This window comes from Ranitomeya imitator, chromosome 5, assembly GCF_032444005.1.
Source record: "Ranitomeya imitator isolate aRanImi1 chromosome 5, aRanImi1.pri, whole genome shotgun sequence".
NCBI lineage: Eukaryota > Metazoa > Chordata > Amphibia > Anura > Dendrobatidae > Ranitomeya > Ranitomeya imitator.
In genome coordinates this window covers 159,108,658-159,124,540 of record NC_091286.1, presented here as the reverse complement: position 1 = coordinate 159,124,540, position 15,883 = coordinate 159,108,658, and the positions used below count along the sequence as shown (strand labels likewise).

Below are 15,883 nucleotides of genomic sequence, written 5' to 3'. Positions count from 1 at the left end.
GAAATGTTATTTATTAACTATTTTTCGTGACATATCTCTCTTATTTAAGGGCATAAAAATACAAAGATTGAAAATTGCAAAATTTTAAAAATTTTCGCCATATTTCCGTTTTTTTCATAAATAATCACAAGTAATATCGAAGAAATGTTACCACTAACATGAAGTACAATATGTAATGAAAAAGCAATCTCAGAATCAGCGGGATCCGTTGAAGCGTTCCAGAGTTATAACCTCATAAAGTGACAGTGGTCAGAATTGCAAAAATTGGCCTGGTCATTAAGTACCAAATTGGCTCTATCACTAAGGGGTTAAGCTGCAGAACAATGAAATAGAGACATCCCTGTATCAGAAGCCAATCGACCGCCCAACATACCTTAAATGGGACAGTTTCCATCCAAAATATATAAAAAACTCTATTTTCTACAGCCAAGTCATCAGATACAATCGTATATGTTCCAACCCCATGGATAGAGATGAACACCTTGGTTGCCTCAGAAAGAACTTTTTGAATCAGGGCTACCATCCAAGAACAATTGAAAAACAAGATCACAAGAGCCACCAGAATATCAAGGAATCACCTGCTACATTAAAAAGCTAAAGAAGAAAATAACCGGGTACCTCTAGTAGTTACCTACAATCCAAATCTGGAGGTGCTAAGGGGAGCTGCACGGAAATTACAACCTTTACTACAAAAAGATGCCCGATTTCAATCCATTTTTCCAGACCCCCAAATCTAAGAAGCATCATTGTCAGAAGCTCTCTGTCCTCTCCAACAGCTGCAGAAACCTTTCCTTGCAACCAGAAAAAAATATAAAACCTGTCCATTTATAATGACCACGGACAAGATAAAGATCCCCAATTCACATCAGGACTACAAGATCCCAGGTACTTTCATCTTTGTAACATCTAATGTGGTGTACCTAATTATATGTACTAAATGTCCAGCTGGGGGTCTGTATGTTGGGGAGACAGGGCAAAAACTGAGAACAACGATAAATTCTCACCGCCACACAATAGGAGAAAAAAGGATGGATCTACCTGTGGCAAACATTTTTATATGCCTTATCATAGCACCATGGACCTGAAATTACTTGTATTGAAAGGTAACTTCAAATCTCAGAGAGACAGGAGAATCTGAGTATAAATTTATGACAACCTTTGACACAATTAGTGCAGGAATGAATGCGTCGCATGGATTTATGTCTTTTTACATCAATTAAGGAATTTGCACTTCAGACCTTATGGGGCATCATAACACAGAACTAGACCTCAGAGGACAATAAAACACTCACTCCTTATCTACGAACTGTTTAAATATTTATGGACACAACTGTTTATCACTCTCCCATAATGACAGTTCTGTGCTGTGTTGTGTAAAAATATGTGATTCTTCAGATGTTGTATTAGTCTATGTTTGATGAAGAGGTCTGAGAAGTCTCGAAAGCTTGCAATTTGTTACCATCTCTTCAGTTAGCCATTAAAAGGCATCAACCACTGAGGACTCTCAATTCCAAATATTATTCCAATAAAGTATTTTTGTGGCTGTTTTTCCATTTTAATACAGGGCTAGTAATGGGGGTAATCTGACACCTCTCCATTACTAACACTAGGGCTTGATGCCAGCTGACACTACACAGTTGACATCAACCCAAAAAGCCATTATCCGATTTCCAAAGCATGACGGCAATTGGCAAAAGACAAGGTGAAGCGCCTGAATTGGAGCATCTCATATGATGCTCCACTTCTGTGGTGCCTGACGGCTGGTATTTTTAGGCAGGGAGGGCCAAATATCCATGGCCCTTCACCGCAGTCGCTCATTCGTCCAGCACTCGCTCTGCCCTTGTGAGACCCAGCCACTATGCATTTAGGTGACGTCAGTTAGGTTACCTCAGTTCATAGTGGTACAGCCCTCATGAGAACCAGCTGCGGCAAACTGCTATAATCTTACTGATGTCACCTCAGTTCACAGCATCTGTGTCTCGGGGAGCGCAGCGCAAGACCTGGCATAAGCTGCTCCTCCAGTCTATGGAGCTGCGTTCTCTGAACAAAGCTCCATAGACTGGATGAATAAGACTGGGATCATCATGGAACCCCCATATTATGGATTATGGCAGACCCTGTGGATTATAAAAAATAAATAAATACATATAAAGTTAAATAATTGAGTAAAGAGGGAAATTGTTGGGTGTGTTTTTTTTTTCAAATAAAGATTTATTTTTTAGTGTATTTTCTTCTCTTTTTACTTGCTGGGTGAATAATGATGTATCTGATAGACGGCTCTCCATTACTAATTGTGAGCTTGATGTCAGATGACATTACATAGCTGACATCAATCCCATTGCCACCGTAACAGGGCAATCGTGATGGATGGGATGCGTCATTTCTGGTATAGATGAGGACTGGTCTTAAGAGGCTGGGAAGGGGCTAATTTCCATGACCCGTCACAGCCTATTAGTATCAGCCCCCAGCTGTCTGCTTGCTTTAGCTGGTTATTAAAAATAGGGAAGACCCCACTTCATTTTTATTAGGATCCCCCCCTTTTTAATAACCTGCAAAGGCAAAGCAGATAGCTCAGCTAGGGACCGATAATAGGTTGCGAATAGTGATGAGCGAGTTTATTCGTTACTATTCGCTATTCGCACGGATAGTACAGTATTCGGGTTACTCGTTACATTGTGAGTATTTGTGTACTCGCCTACCTATATTCGGATGTCTCGCTGTGCAGTTTTGGCGCCTCTTTTGCATCCACTAAACATGCTGGGCTTCTTAACCAATCACAGTAATGCGGCAGACATCTTGGTTGTGGCATTTCTGTGATTGGCTGGCTACCCAGTGTTATAGCATCTATTTAAGCCCTGCTGCCGCCATTTTGCGCACATTTTATCCAGAGAATGCGTTCCACCAGCATAGGGAGAGATCACTCAGCTGCTAGGGAGAGTCTTTAGGCCTCTTGATAACACAAAAGCCCTTTTCAGGGCTACCTGCAGTGTATACTAGGTCAGTGTAGAGTAGGGAGAGAGAGAGATACTGAAGCAGGGACAGTTTAAAAGAGCCGGTCACTAGCTCCATAATACCACCAAAAAATAGCTCTTTTCATAGTTGAAGGCAAACAACAAAGTCAGAGTACAGGGAGGGAGAGATTGTGTATTAGGTAGGGAGAGGTTAAAGTGTTCTTCCAGTGTCCATCTTAAAACAGCTCTTGTTAGAGGCAAAGCAATATTTTTCCAGCACACAGAGTACTAGATTTTAGTGCTGCCTTTTTTTAAAAAGCACCAGTCTATTTTCCCCACTGTTTTTGGGGTCAGCGCCTGGCTTCTGAGGTCTACATTAATCCACTTAAAAAGGCGTTAGTGCCTTACACAAAGCAGTAGTCCAAACATTTCCTACTGCCTACTATCAAGCACGAACCAGGCCATTTTCCATGCTGTTTTTGGAATCAGAGCCTGGCTTCTGCTGTCCACATTAGTTCCCTTAAAAAGGCGTTTAGTGCCCTATGCAAAGCAATAGTACAATCATTTCCTACTGCCTGCTACCAAGCACGCACCAGGCCATTTTCCCCCTGTATTTTTCTCGATGTGCCGTCACTGCGTTACACAAGCACCTGTTAAACAATCTGAACCGTGCTCTCACCAACGCTGTAACCCGGAAGGTCCACCTAACAAAAGCCCTTGGACAAGTTGTTGTGGACAGAGACTATACATTTCTGTCACGGCACACTAGGTGAACCTGGTGGAGGGTGGGACAAAGGTGCAAACTGGAACATCACACATCCTACCTACGCCAAGAATAGCGGGCCCAACTTCTGTCAGGGTTTCAGCCTCTTCATATTCCACTTCCTCTCTCCCCTCCTCCTGCTCCTCATCCTCTGCTGAAGTACCCTCCTCATCACTGTCAATCTGGGACCTGTGCAGCAGCGCATTGGCAAATTGGCAACACGCTCTGCTGAAATTGATCTGTTTAGGTCATAAACCATACACTGCAGCAGAGCTGTAGCAAGCTTTAAAACACCAGACCGATCAGTGGCTCTACCCGCTGCTGACTCATCACAAAAAACTAATACATCTTTTCCCTGTGTCTCCATAGTGCCCTTCCGATCGGTATTCCTGCGGCATTCCGTCCGTCCTGTGTCCTTGCCTCTCCCGCCGGGTTCAGGCTCTCTTCCGCTTCTCCCGTCCTTTGTCCCCATTTTCTTTTTCTCTCTCCCTCCTTGGTCCTCCAGCTTCCGTGGGTCCACCTATTTACCAGAGATTCCTCACAGTATCATCAGGCCATGGACCCCGCTGGTGTTTCAGCCACTCAGAAGGAACTTCTCTTTTTGCGAGAAAATCAGACCAGGATCATGTCTTTTCTTAAGAACATGGAGTCTCGTCTAGCGGCCTTACAGTCCTCTGATCCTGGTAACGCCGCTCAGCTGGCTGCTCTTCAGCAGGAGCTTGGCCAACAACGGGACACTCAGTCCCATATTTTGAATTTTATGGCCTCTGTGGATGATCAGCTTTGCTCTCTCCAAGATGTCGCCTCTGTTCCTGTCCAGGCCTCCGCTCCCCAACCTTCACCCCATTTAGTCAGGCCTCCTCGGTACGGTGGGGAACCTAAACTATGCTGCGGTTTTCTTAATCAGTGCCAACTGCATTTTGAATTATCTCCGCTACTCTACCCCACCGACCGAGCTAAAGTAGCTTTTATTGTTTCCCATTTGGAGGGTGAGGCGCTAGCATGGGTTAATCCCCTCTGGGAACGAGATGACCCGTTGGTCACTCAATTCACACCGTTTCTAGATACCTTTCGTAAGGTTTTTGACAAACCTGGTCGCCTGGTCTCTACTACTGAGTCTCTTTTCAATCTTCACCAGGGTACTCTTTCCATAGCCCAGTACGCCATCCGTTTTCGAATTCTGTCCTCAGACTTAGGTTGGAACAACGAGGCTTTGGTTGGTACGTTCTGGCGTGGTTTGTCCTCTCGGATTAAGGATGAGTTGGCGGGTCGAGATACTCCCACCTCCCTGGATGATCTAATTTTGGAATTTTTTTCCCCTCTCCCCCTTCCTATACCCGATACAACCCAGACTTAGCAATGCATATCCTATTTTAATGATCCGAACCATTATGGCATAACACGCAGTAATCCGGGCAGTCATGGGATAAATCGCTGTAGTATTGATAACTTGATATACGGCTAAGGTATATACAGTGGGGCAAAAAAGTATTTAGTCAGTCAGCAATAGTGCAAGTTCCACCACTTAAAAAGATGAGAGTCGTCTGTAATTTACATCATAGGTAGACCTCAACTATGGGAGACAAACTGAGAAAAAAAAATCCAGAAAATCACATTGTCTGTTTTTTTAACATTTTATTTGCATATTATGGTGGAAAATAAGTATTTGGTCAGAAACAAAATTTCATCTCAATACTTTGTAATATATCCTTTGTTGGCAATGACAGAGGTCAAACGTTTTCTGTAAGTCTTCACAAGGTTGCCACACACTGTTGTTAGTATGTTGGCCCATTCCTCCATGCAGATCTCCTCTAGAGCAGTGATGTTTTTGGCTTTTCGCTTGGCAACACGGACTTTCAACTCCCTCCAAAGGTTTTCTATAGGGTTGAGATCTGGAGACTGGCTAGGCCACTCCAGGACCTTGAAATGCTTCTTACGAAGCCACTCCTTCGTTGCCCTGGCGGTGTGCTTTGGATCATTGTCATGTTGAAAGACCCAGCCACGTTTCATCTTCAATGCCCTTGCTGATAGAAGGAGGTTTGCACTCAAAATCTCACGATACATGGCCCCATTCATTCTTTCATGTACCCGGATCAGTCGTCCTGGCCCCTTTGCAGAGAAACAGCCCCAAAGCATGATGTTTCCACCACCATGCTTTACAGTAGGTATGGTGTTTGATGGATGCAACTCAGTATTCTTTTTCCTCCAAACACGACAAGTTGTGTTTCTGCCAAACAGTTCCAGTTTGGTTTCATCAGACCATAGGACATTCTCCCAAAACTCCTCTGGATCATCCAAATGCTCTCTAGCAAACTTCAGACGGGCCCGGGCATGTACTGGCTTAAGCAGTGGGACACGTCTGACACTGCAGGATCTGAGTCCATGGTGGCGTAGTGTGTTACTTATGGTAGGCCTTGTTACATTGGTCCCAGCTCTCTGCAGTTCATTCACTAGGTCCCCCCGCGTGGTTCTGGGATTTTTGCTCACCGTTCTTGTGATCATTCTGACCCCACGGGGTGGGATTTTGCGTGGAGCCCCAGATCGAGGGAGATTATCAGTGGTCTTGTATGTCTTCCATTTTCTAATTATTGCTCCCACTGTTGATTTCTTCACTCCAAGCTGGTTGGCTATTGCAGATTCAGTCTTCCCAGCCTGGTGCAGGGCTACAATTTTGTTTCTGGTGTCCTTTGACAGCTCTTTGGTCTTCACCATAGTGGAGTTTGGAGTCAGACTGTTTGAGGGTGTGCACAGGTGTCTTTTTATACTGATAACAAGTTTAAACAGGTGCCATTACTACAGGTAATGAGTGGAGAAAAGAGGAGACTCTTAAAGAAGAAGTTACAGGTCTGTGAGAGCCAGAAATCTTGATTGTTTGATTCTGACCAAATACTTATTTTCCACCATAATATGCAAATAAAATGATAAAAAAACAGACAATGTGATTTTCTGGATTTTTTTTTCTCAGTTTGTCTCCCATAGTTGAGGTCTACCTATGATGTAAATTACAGACGCCTCTCATCTTTTTAAGTGGTGAAACTTGCACTATTGCTGACTGACTAAATACTTTTTTGCCCCACTGTATGTCCTTGCTTTAGCCAGCTTGCATGCCCAATTCACTAGCAGGTCTTGCTCAGCACATACGCTATGCTAAATCTTAAAATAAGACTCCATTTACAGGACTCGCTGTACAGATCCCTTGGACAGGCATTGAAGGGGCGGGAGAACAGCGCTATTTAAGGATGGGCTTCATAGGGAACCCCAGCCCTGACGAAGAAGGCATGCTAGAGGCTGGCGGTTCTTTTCAGCTCCGAACGCCCAGCCAGGAGAGCCATAAGGGGAAAACGTTCCTGCAGGAACCCCCAAAACTATGCCATGCTGTACGACGGAGCCCACTGCACCTAACTATCCTTAAAGAGGACTAACACATCCTGCTATGCCTTTACAAAGAGTTAGTGCACGACTACATATACGTAATTGTTCCTGCATTGGAGGATATTAATCCCGGTTACTAATACCGTATACAGTATACAGTAATACGGCCTCTAAGCAAGTGTTAGTTCTGCACTCAACCCCCTGTATTGAACTTTTTCCCCAGTACAGGTGATAATCCGGTATTTACATATACACTCCTCTGCAGGAGTAAGGGTACCGTCGCACTATACGATTTACCTACGATCACGACCAGCGATATGACCTGGCCGTGATCGTAGGTAAATCGTAGTGTGGTCGCTGGGGAGCTGTCACACAGACAGCTCTCCAGCGACCAACGATGCCCAGGTCCCCGGGTAACCAGGGTAAACATCGGGTAACTAAGCGCAGGACCGCGCTTAGTAACCCGATGTTTACCCTGGTTACAAGCGTAAAACTAAAAAAGAACAAACAGCACATACTTACATCTGGTGTCCGTCAGGTCCCTTGCCGTCTGCTTCCCGCACTGTGACTGCCGGCCGTAAAGTGAAAGTGAAAGCACAGCCGCTGTGCTCTGCTTTCACTTTACGGCCGGCAGTCACAGTGCGGGAAGCAGACGGCAAGGGACCTGACGGACACCAGAATGTAAGTATGTGCTGTTTGTTTTTTTTTAGTTTTACGCTTGTAACCAGGGTAAACATCGGGTTACTAAGCGCGGTCCTGCGCTTAGTTACCCGATGTTTACCCTGGTTACAAGCGAACGCATCGCTGGATCGCATCGCTAGATCGCTAGATCGGTGTCACACACACCGATCTAGCGATGACAGCGGGAGATCCAGCGATGAAAGAAAGTTCCATACGATCTGCTACGACGTACGATTCTCAGCAGGATCACTGATCGCTGGTGCGTGTCAGACACAGCGATATCGTAACGATATCGCTGGAACGTCACGAATCGTACTGTCGTAGCGATCGAAATGGTATAGTGTGACGGTACCCTTACATTCTTCAGTGCAGATGATAACCATCTAATTTAACATTTGCATTTATAAAACTCAAAGATATTGAGTTAGATTTACTATGAAATACCACAGAATTCTTGTGTGTGACAAATTAATTGTGTGCCTAAGAAACTTTTTGCAATTTCCTTGACATTTTATCTTTGAAGACCGTCAAGGTCACTAAAATATTATTTTCAATTACCGTATATATGATTTTACTGTCCTTATCAATTAATACGCTTACTGTTTATTCCTAAAAACACAGCAACAAAACAACAATGTATAACATAATAATTTAAGACAAACACATATAACATACATACCAGTGAATCTGAAGAAATAGTTCTATGAATATTTTGTGGACATCGCCTTTTATCTTGGCTTTTTAATTCTTCGACAGAATCTCTCTTCATACTACAGCTGCAACAGAACAGAAAGCATCATAAATTACTGTATATGTTGACCCTTTTTTAGTAGTAAGACATACCAGTGAATTCTGATTGAGAAGGTATTCCTGGGGATGTTTTTCATCCTGGTGATAAGGCATTCACAGGAAACATGCCCAGTGAAACCACCATGGGAGTGTAGCTTAAATGATAGGTGAGGTTCTACGTTAACAGCCAATGATCGGCCCATTACTAGCTGTTTAACCTGCTAAATACAGATATCAATAGGGGCCACAGGATTTAAATGGTTGCGAGAAATAGCAGGTCCATATTTCAACCCACTTACCCCCCCCCACACACACACACACACACACACAAACATTTATAACAATGGTTGCTTTGGTAACCAGAGGCCTCTAGGTCTGCCACCTACAGTGGCAGGTTTAGCCAGCCAAGCGCAATAGATGGCTTCCAGCCATACGATAAACTTTTTTATCCAAAAGCCATCTCAGCCGACTCTCCCATACACAGGAGCACTAGCTCAGTCACGTACGCCTGTGTTCCTTATCAGAAAGCCGCCGACTGACACTTCAGCCTGCAGCTTATTTCTTATTCTTAGTTCTTATTTGAACAATCAGCAGTTCAAAATAAGACATGCACTGTCGACATTCCCCCAAATATCATTCACCAGTTAACCAATCAGCTAAATCCGTTAATGTTGGCATACGGTCTAATGCAGACCTGGGCAAAGTGCTGCCTGTGAGCCACATCGATACCTCTGGCTGTTCCTGTATGTCCTGTGGATCGAGACAGCTGAAGGGTTGAAAACACTGGTGCATGAGCTGCACCATGAGACTGCCCTCCCCTGCCCAGGCATCCTGATTTAACTACTATTTATGTAAATAGCAATTTATTTAAAGGTGAGGAGGGAGCCACTGGCTCCTTCTTCCATCATTCAGTGTGTGTGACAGGAGATGCTATAATGTAATTGCATCGCCTTTGTGGTGCGCAACATCACTGCACACAACAAAGACAGAAGCACATAGTTTGTCTAACATCCCAGTTTACTGCATAGTCATGTTCATGTGGTAAAAAATTATGCTACACAGTTCCCCAAGATTACCCTAAACTCTAAATTGAAACACCGCTAAGGCCCCCCAAAGTACTAATATATCTTAATATAACCCTAGATTACAGGGAATCTGTGAGTGGGTTTTCACTACCTCATCTGAAAGCAGCATAATGTATGAAAAGAGACCCAGATTCAAAGAATGTATCACTTAGTTTACTTGGTGTAGCAATTCTGACACAGAGTTCATAGATGCAGCATGTAGCAGAGCTCAGAAATCTAACCATGCCCCCACTACAGCTTTCTATGTACATTGACTATTAACAGTTGTCACATGAGGGGGCATGAGACTTAGTCCAGGCAGTGATAATGTGTTGGTTATAAAACCTTCAATGTAAGTAAAGAACAGCACAGAGCCCAATAAATGACACATCACTGAATTCAGTGTTTCAACTCCCACATCATGCTCTCCTCAAATTACAAAGCAAATACCTGTTGACAGAGTTTTCTATAACACCCTTGGGAGAGTAGTTTCCATATTGAAGTCACTTTTGAGGATTCCCACTTTACAAATAGCTCAAAGGCTTTGCAAAAGCATCATGACTCCCTAAATCCAACCCAACCAAATTCAAGCACAAGTAAAATGACTCTCCCTGCTGTCTGATCCATGTAGTGTGCCATACAGCAATGTATGTCCAATTATATATTATTGCAGTAGAGAACCACAAAACAACTTATGTAGTGTATCTGGCGCCCCTGGGGTCCAGTCACCACAGAGATACTGCACCTCATCCAGAGGTGTAGTATCCCACTCTCAGGTAAGGAGGGAGCACTACCCAGGACTCCATCACTCACATCCAACACACACCAGTTCAGTTGTGGCATCTGAGTGTACCCTTAGAGAGGTAGGCCTCATCCCTGGCTGGATAGGAAAGGGTGGTGGAGGAGTGGGTGGGGTAGGTAGAGTAGGGGAGGAGCTGATTAGGAAGAACATCGCAGAGAGCAGATTGTGAGAGAAGTGGATGTGAGTAAACGTGCCGTTCTGCAGTTACTGACAGAGAGAAGAGAGAAGTGAGAGGGAGAGACGCAAAGAAGCTCCCAGACGGACAGAAGGGGTCCTAGGGGCACGTGTAGTGTGGAAGCCACCCATGGGCACTGTATCCAGAGTGGAGGGACCAGGTTGCAGGCAAGGGGACTGGCCCCAACTAAGTGGAATACTTAAAGTTCAGCTAAGAAACTGGAGGCTGTGGCTTTTGCAAGAGACGCAGCCACATCCACCCATACTTCGTCGAAAAGGCAGTCGTATAGAATCCAGGGGACTCAGAGAATGTCGCCTGACCAGGTTCGTGGCTGCTGGCTTTGGACACTGTGGGTATGGTACTGGGCAGGAGAAGAGAAAAGCCAGTGTAGGGAGATGGCCACAGAAAGGCATATGAAAGGAATCCTGGAAAGGTGCATCTCACTTTGCCTGGGAGTTTGCTGGATCACTAACCTAATGAGGCTTGCGTTTGTGGACTGGAGAACTGTAAAAGTGGAAACTGCACCTTACTGTGTCTTTTGCGTTATTTCTACAACACCTGCCCAGCCTACCACAAGCACCATCATTTCAATCAACACTACATCTGCCCTGGGGCAGGGTCGGCTCCAGGTTTTTGAGGGCCCCGGGCGAAAGAGTCTCAGTGGGCCCCCCCTTTAACACATACCCCGATTCATGATCGCATATAAACACAGCCATGTAGTATATAACACTGCCCACGTAGTATATAGCAGCCCATGTAGTATATAGCAGCCCACGTAGCATATAGCAGCCCATGTAGTATATAGCAGCGCAGCCCACGTAGTATATAGCAGCCCACGTAGTATATAGCAGCGCAGCCCACGTAGTATATAGCAGCCCACGTAGTATATAGCAGCACAGCCCACATAGTGTATATAGCAGCCCACGTAGTATATAGCAGCGCAGCCCACGTAGTATATAGCAGCCCACGTAGTATATAGCAGCGCAGCCCACGTAGTATATAGCAGCACCACTCACTCAGGCACTGGTAGGACTAGGAGCTCCTCCTGAATCTGCCTCATAACTTCAGCAGCACGGCAGCCATCCAGGGGCGGAGATTAGAGCAGAGAACTGCTCTCTCCGCCCACAAACAATGTCACACTGGCGGCCTTCTCTTAACCCCTATGTGTGCCTGCCTGGCTGCACTGACTGAGTGAGAAGATGCTTTTGTCAGAGCTGGCACATAGGGGTTAAGAGAACGCAGCCAGCAGTGACTTTGTGGGCGGAGAGCTCTCCTGCTCTGCTCTCCCAGCTGTATCTATGACAGCGTGAGTGGGCCCCCCTCTCTCCCCAGGGCCCACCCGGTGTGCCGGGTGCGGACGCCGGCCCTGCCCTGGGGTTAGCTCTTCCTGTGGAGAGCTATAACAACTCTGCTGCATCACCATCTGCCCCAGAGGATCTGAACTGCAGCATCGGCTAACATTTCTTATTTGCCGAATACCACAGGTTTGTGTCACAAACAATAACTTTTATAAACTTTATTTCCCCATTTACTTCTTCCCCTTTTTTTGGACACCCAGGGCCACGGACCAGGTCACTGCTGCCGTGACACATCCCCTTTAAGAACCTGCCTGGTACCGGGTGCCCAACGGCCCTGGCAGGCAATCCATGTACATCTCCAGAAACACAATCTGGGCACAATGTACTGACCACAAAAATTACATATTTGCAATTAACTGCAACATCCATGTGCTCAAATTTCTGTTGAGCACTATACTACTTCTATATTGTGATATGATAAACCATTTTAAAGGGCTTCATCTTCAGGAGCGCACTTCTCCACTGACTTCTACTTGCCCAGGAGTCTGCATTCCTGAAAATTGACAGTTCTGCTGGCAGTATGAATGAGCCACTGAACCAAAGAGAGCACAGGTCAATGCCTTGCCTCTGCAGCAACGGAGGAGGGTCACTGAAGCTGGCCAGATCATGATCTCTTCCAATATATCAAACTTCAGAGGTGCGCTAAAAATTGTAATCCTGACCTGATGATGATGACGAGGACATGACTTGTTAGAAGTGGACTACAGAATGTGAAGGGTTAACCCAGGCTCGGACTGACCCACAGGGTAACAGGGGAATCCCCCCGATGGGCCCCTGTGTAGATCTGGGCCCCCAACTGCACTGTATGGGCAGTACTTGGCATAATTCACTTGATTCACTCAGTACAGAAAAAGCAGCATCTCATCAATCATTAACCACGCTACCCAGTTTATCTATAATATAAGGCTGGGAGCGTCACTCTGTCCGAAGCCTTTATAGACTGCGCAAGTGCAGCGCCCCAGAGATCTGGTCGTTGCAGTACGACACTCTGCCGCTAAGGGGAGTGATGGTACGTCTGATGGCACTGAGGGAATTCTACTATCACCAGCACACATTACACTTCACACTCCGGCCACTAGGGGGAGAAAAAAGGCTTTATTTATTGGGCCACTCCTCACACTGGTAAAACTAGGGGTTGGGTAGGAAGTTAGTGAGAAGCTGACTGGGTTGGATTCAGGCAACATCCCGTGGCAGGGGGTGTTGCAGGGAGAAGACACAGGGGGGTCCCTGTCGGGCGTGGGAACCTGGCAGGTACCTAGCGAACAGAGCAGAACATTTCGAGATCGCGCCTGCACTACCTTGCGGCGGTATCCTAAGAAAGAGACACGAAGCGAAGGGTATTGTGGAACAGTGAGAAACGAGATCAAGCACAAAGGAGAGCCAGTAGGAGTCGTGCCGTGAGACCGAGGCAACACCCTACTGAGGCGCGTAGCCGGTGGCTGCAACACCGCGGAAGTAATTGACTCTAGGCCTTACTTCGAACTCCGCAGGACAGTTAATTATAGGTTGGCTGTCTACCTTAAATTTCCCACGAAGACATAGGGGGCAACGCGTGGAGAGGGGCATCTCTAGGGTCCCGGAAGAGCTCCGAGCCTTCCCGTCATACTGGTGCGTCCTAGCCATAATATATCTGGGGGACGAGAAACTAGTAACATCTGGAACGAGAGAGAGAGAAAGAATTAGAAAGAACGAATGAACGAGAACAGAAGTGCTCAGCAGGGTAGCACTACAACACACAGGCGCTAGTGGTAGGCACTGATTTCCACCTGCAAAGGGAACTCTGGATGTGCCCATCGGAACGGCCGGTCTCAGAAAGCCATGTTAAACGTGCTCTGGATTGAGGATCCTGAAGTCTTCAGTAAAGAGGTAAAGAGACTGCAACCTTGTGTCCTCGTTATTATGTGCACCTCACACCATCGCCATCTACATCACTGGGAAGCCCTGGGGACATACTTCACCTGTGGGAAGGTATACCATCTAGCTGCCATTCCATCACCCCAGCGGACCCCAAGCAGCGTTGGTCATCCTGACCGAACACTACAGGTGGCGTCACAAAACCTTGACAGACTCCTATCGCATTTTATTGGACGCCCCTTAGCAGGGTCACGGACCGGGTCCAGCCACTGTGACAACCCCAGAACTGAGACAGAAAGGACCGGTACCGAGTAACCTGTGGCCCTGTGTCTGGGGGCGAGCCACAAGCGCAAGCACCGGCGCAGTCTTGACCCCACAGAGTGACGCTCCCAGGAGATCGTGGTATGTGTAAGCACTGAACGCACACTGCGATCTCCAACGGATAGCAGGGACGCGCCAGGAGGGTGAGTATAAGCTATATTCACCTGTCCCGTTCCAGCGCTGCCCGCCGCTCTGTCCTCCGGGTCCTCTGCCTGTGTTATAAACTTAGTGCTAAGTGCAGTGGAGATCAGTATCACGGGTCAGAAAAGAGGCCGAGAGACAACAGGTAAGAGTTCAATAATATTTATGATGGTATGCAGGTAAACAGCTATGACACAGCAACTTAGTAGCAGACAGAGCTGGATAAGCAGTAAGCACGTGTACAGACCGTGGAAGTCCAAGTATGTCAGATCCAGAGACCTGGAGACCAGGCCAGGCCTCCTAGCAGGGAACAGTCCAGCAGCAGAGATCAGTGCAGAGCAGATCCAGGGAAACAAGTCTTACGATGAAGAGATGTAGATCCGGAGACAGATGGGGTATCCCAAGGTAACGAAGAAACCAGCAAGATAGCAGTTCTTTCAGCTTGATCACAAGTCCAGGAACAAGATACTCAATCAATGAGTAATATACAGAGCTCCCTTATATACACCACAGACAGGAACAAGGAAAGTCTGACAGGAAGCAAGATGGCCCCCGTGAGGCCAGTGACTCCATCTTAGGTAAGGGCAAAAGTAACCGAACTGAGGGCAACAGCAGACAGGAACAGATGTACAGTCCAAATCCTTACAGCCTGTGACGTTCACAGTTCAGAGGGCGCGATGACGCGCTTAATGCGCGCCGCCCTCTGACTGAACAGTCACAACCAGAGGACCGGGAACACGGAGCGGCATGCAGCACTGGAACGGGACAGGTGAATATAGCAAGTGTCGGGGGCCTGAGCTAGCGGCGACTCCGGCACCTGACCCCCACAGCGCGCCGGTGTCCCCGCCTGCTCAGGCCCCCCAGAACTCGGCGCCCAGCGACAATAGGTGAGTATGGTATTTTTTTTTTATATATCGCAGCATGGAGCATCTTATGGGGGCCATCAACATTTATGGAGCAGTGTACGGGGCATATACTATGGAGCATCTTATGGGGGCCATAAACCTTTATGGAGCAGTGTACGGGGCATATACTATGGAGCATCTTATGGGGGCCATAAACCTTTATGGAGCAGTGCACGGGGCATATAATATGGAGCATCTTATGGGGGCCATAAACCTTTATGAAGCAGTGTACGGGGCATATAATATGGAGCATCTTATGGGGGCCATAAACCTTTATGGAGCAGTGTACGGGGCATATACTATGGAGCATCTTATGGGGGCCATAAACCTTTATGGAGCAGTGTACGGGGCATATAATATGGAGCATCTTATGGGGGCCATAAACCTTTATGGAGCAGTGTTCGGGGGCATATACTATGGAGCATCTTATGGGGGCCATAAACCTTTATGGAGCAGTGTACGGGGCATATAATATGGAGCATCTTATGGGGGCCATAAACCTTTATGGAGCAGTGTTCAGGGGCATATACTATGGAGCATCTTATGGGGGCCATAAACCTTTATGGAGCAGTGTTCAGGGGCATATACTATGGAGCATCTTATGGGGGCCATAAACCTTTATGGAGCAGTGTACGGGGCATATAATATGGAGCATCTTATGGGGGCCATAAACCTTTATGGAGCAATGTTTGGGGGCATATACTATG

At 46.4% G+C, this 15,883-nt stretch overlaps 1 protein-coding gene across 1 annotated transcript in view; it reads right to left on the bottom strand.

Moving 5' to 3' along the window:
- Nucleotides 1–15,883, bottom strand: part of LOC138681613 (pecanex-like protein 2) — a 1,209,413-nt gene that overhangs the window by 1,106,649 nt on the left and 86,881 nt on the right. The window contains exon 3 of the mRNA XM_069769269.1: nt 8,447–8,543. Coding sequence (XP_069625370.1) covers nt 8,447–8,543 — 97 coding nt within the window. The remainder of the gene's footprint in view (nt 1–8,446; nt 8,544–15,883) is intronic.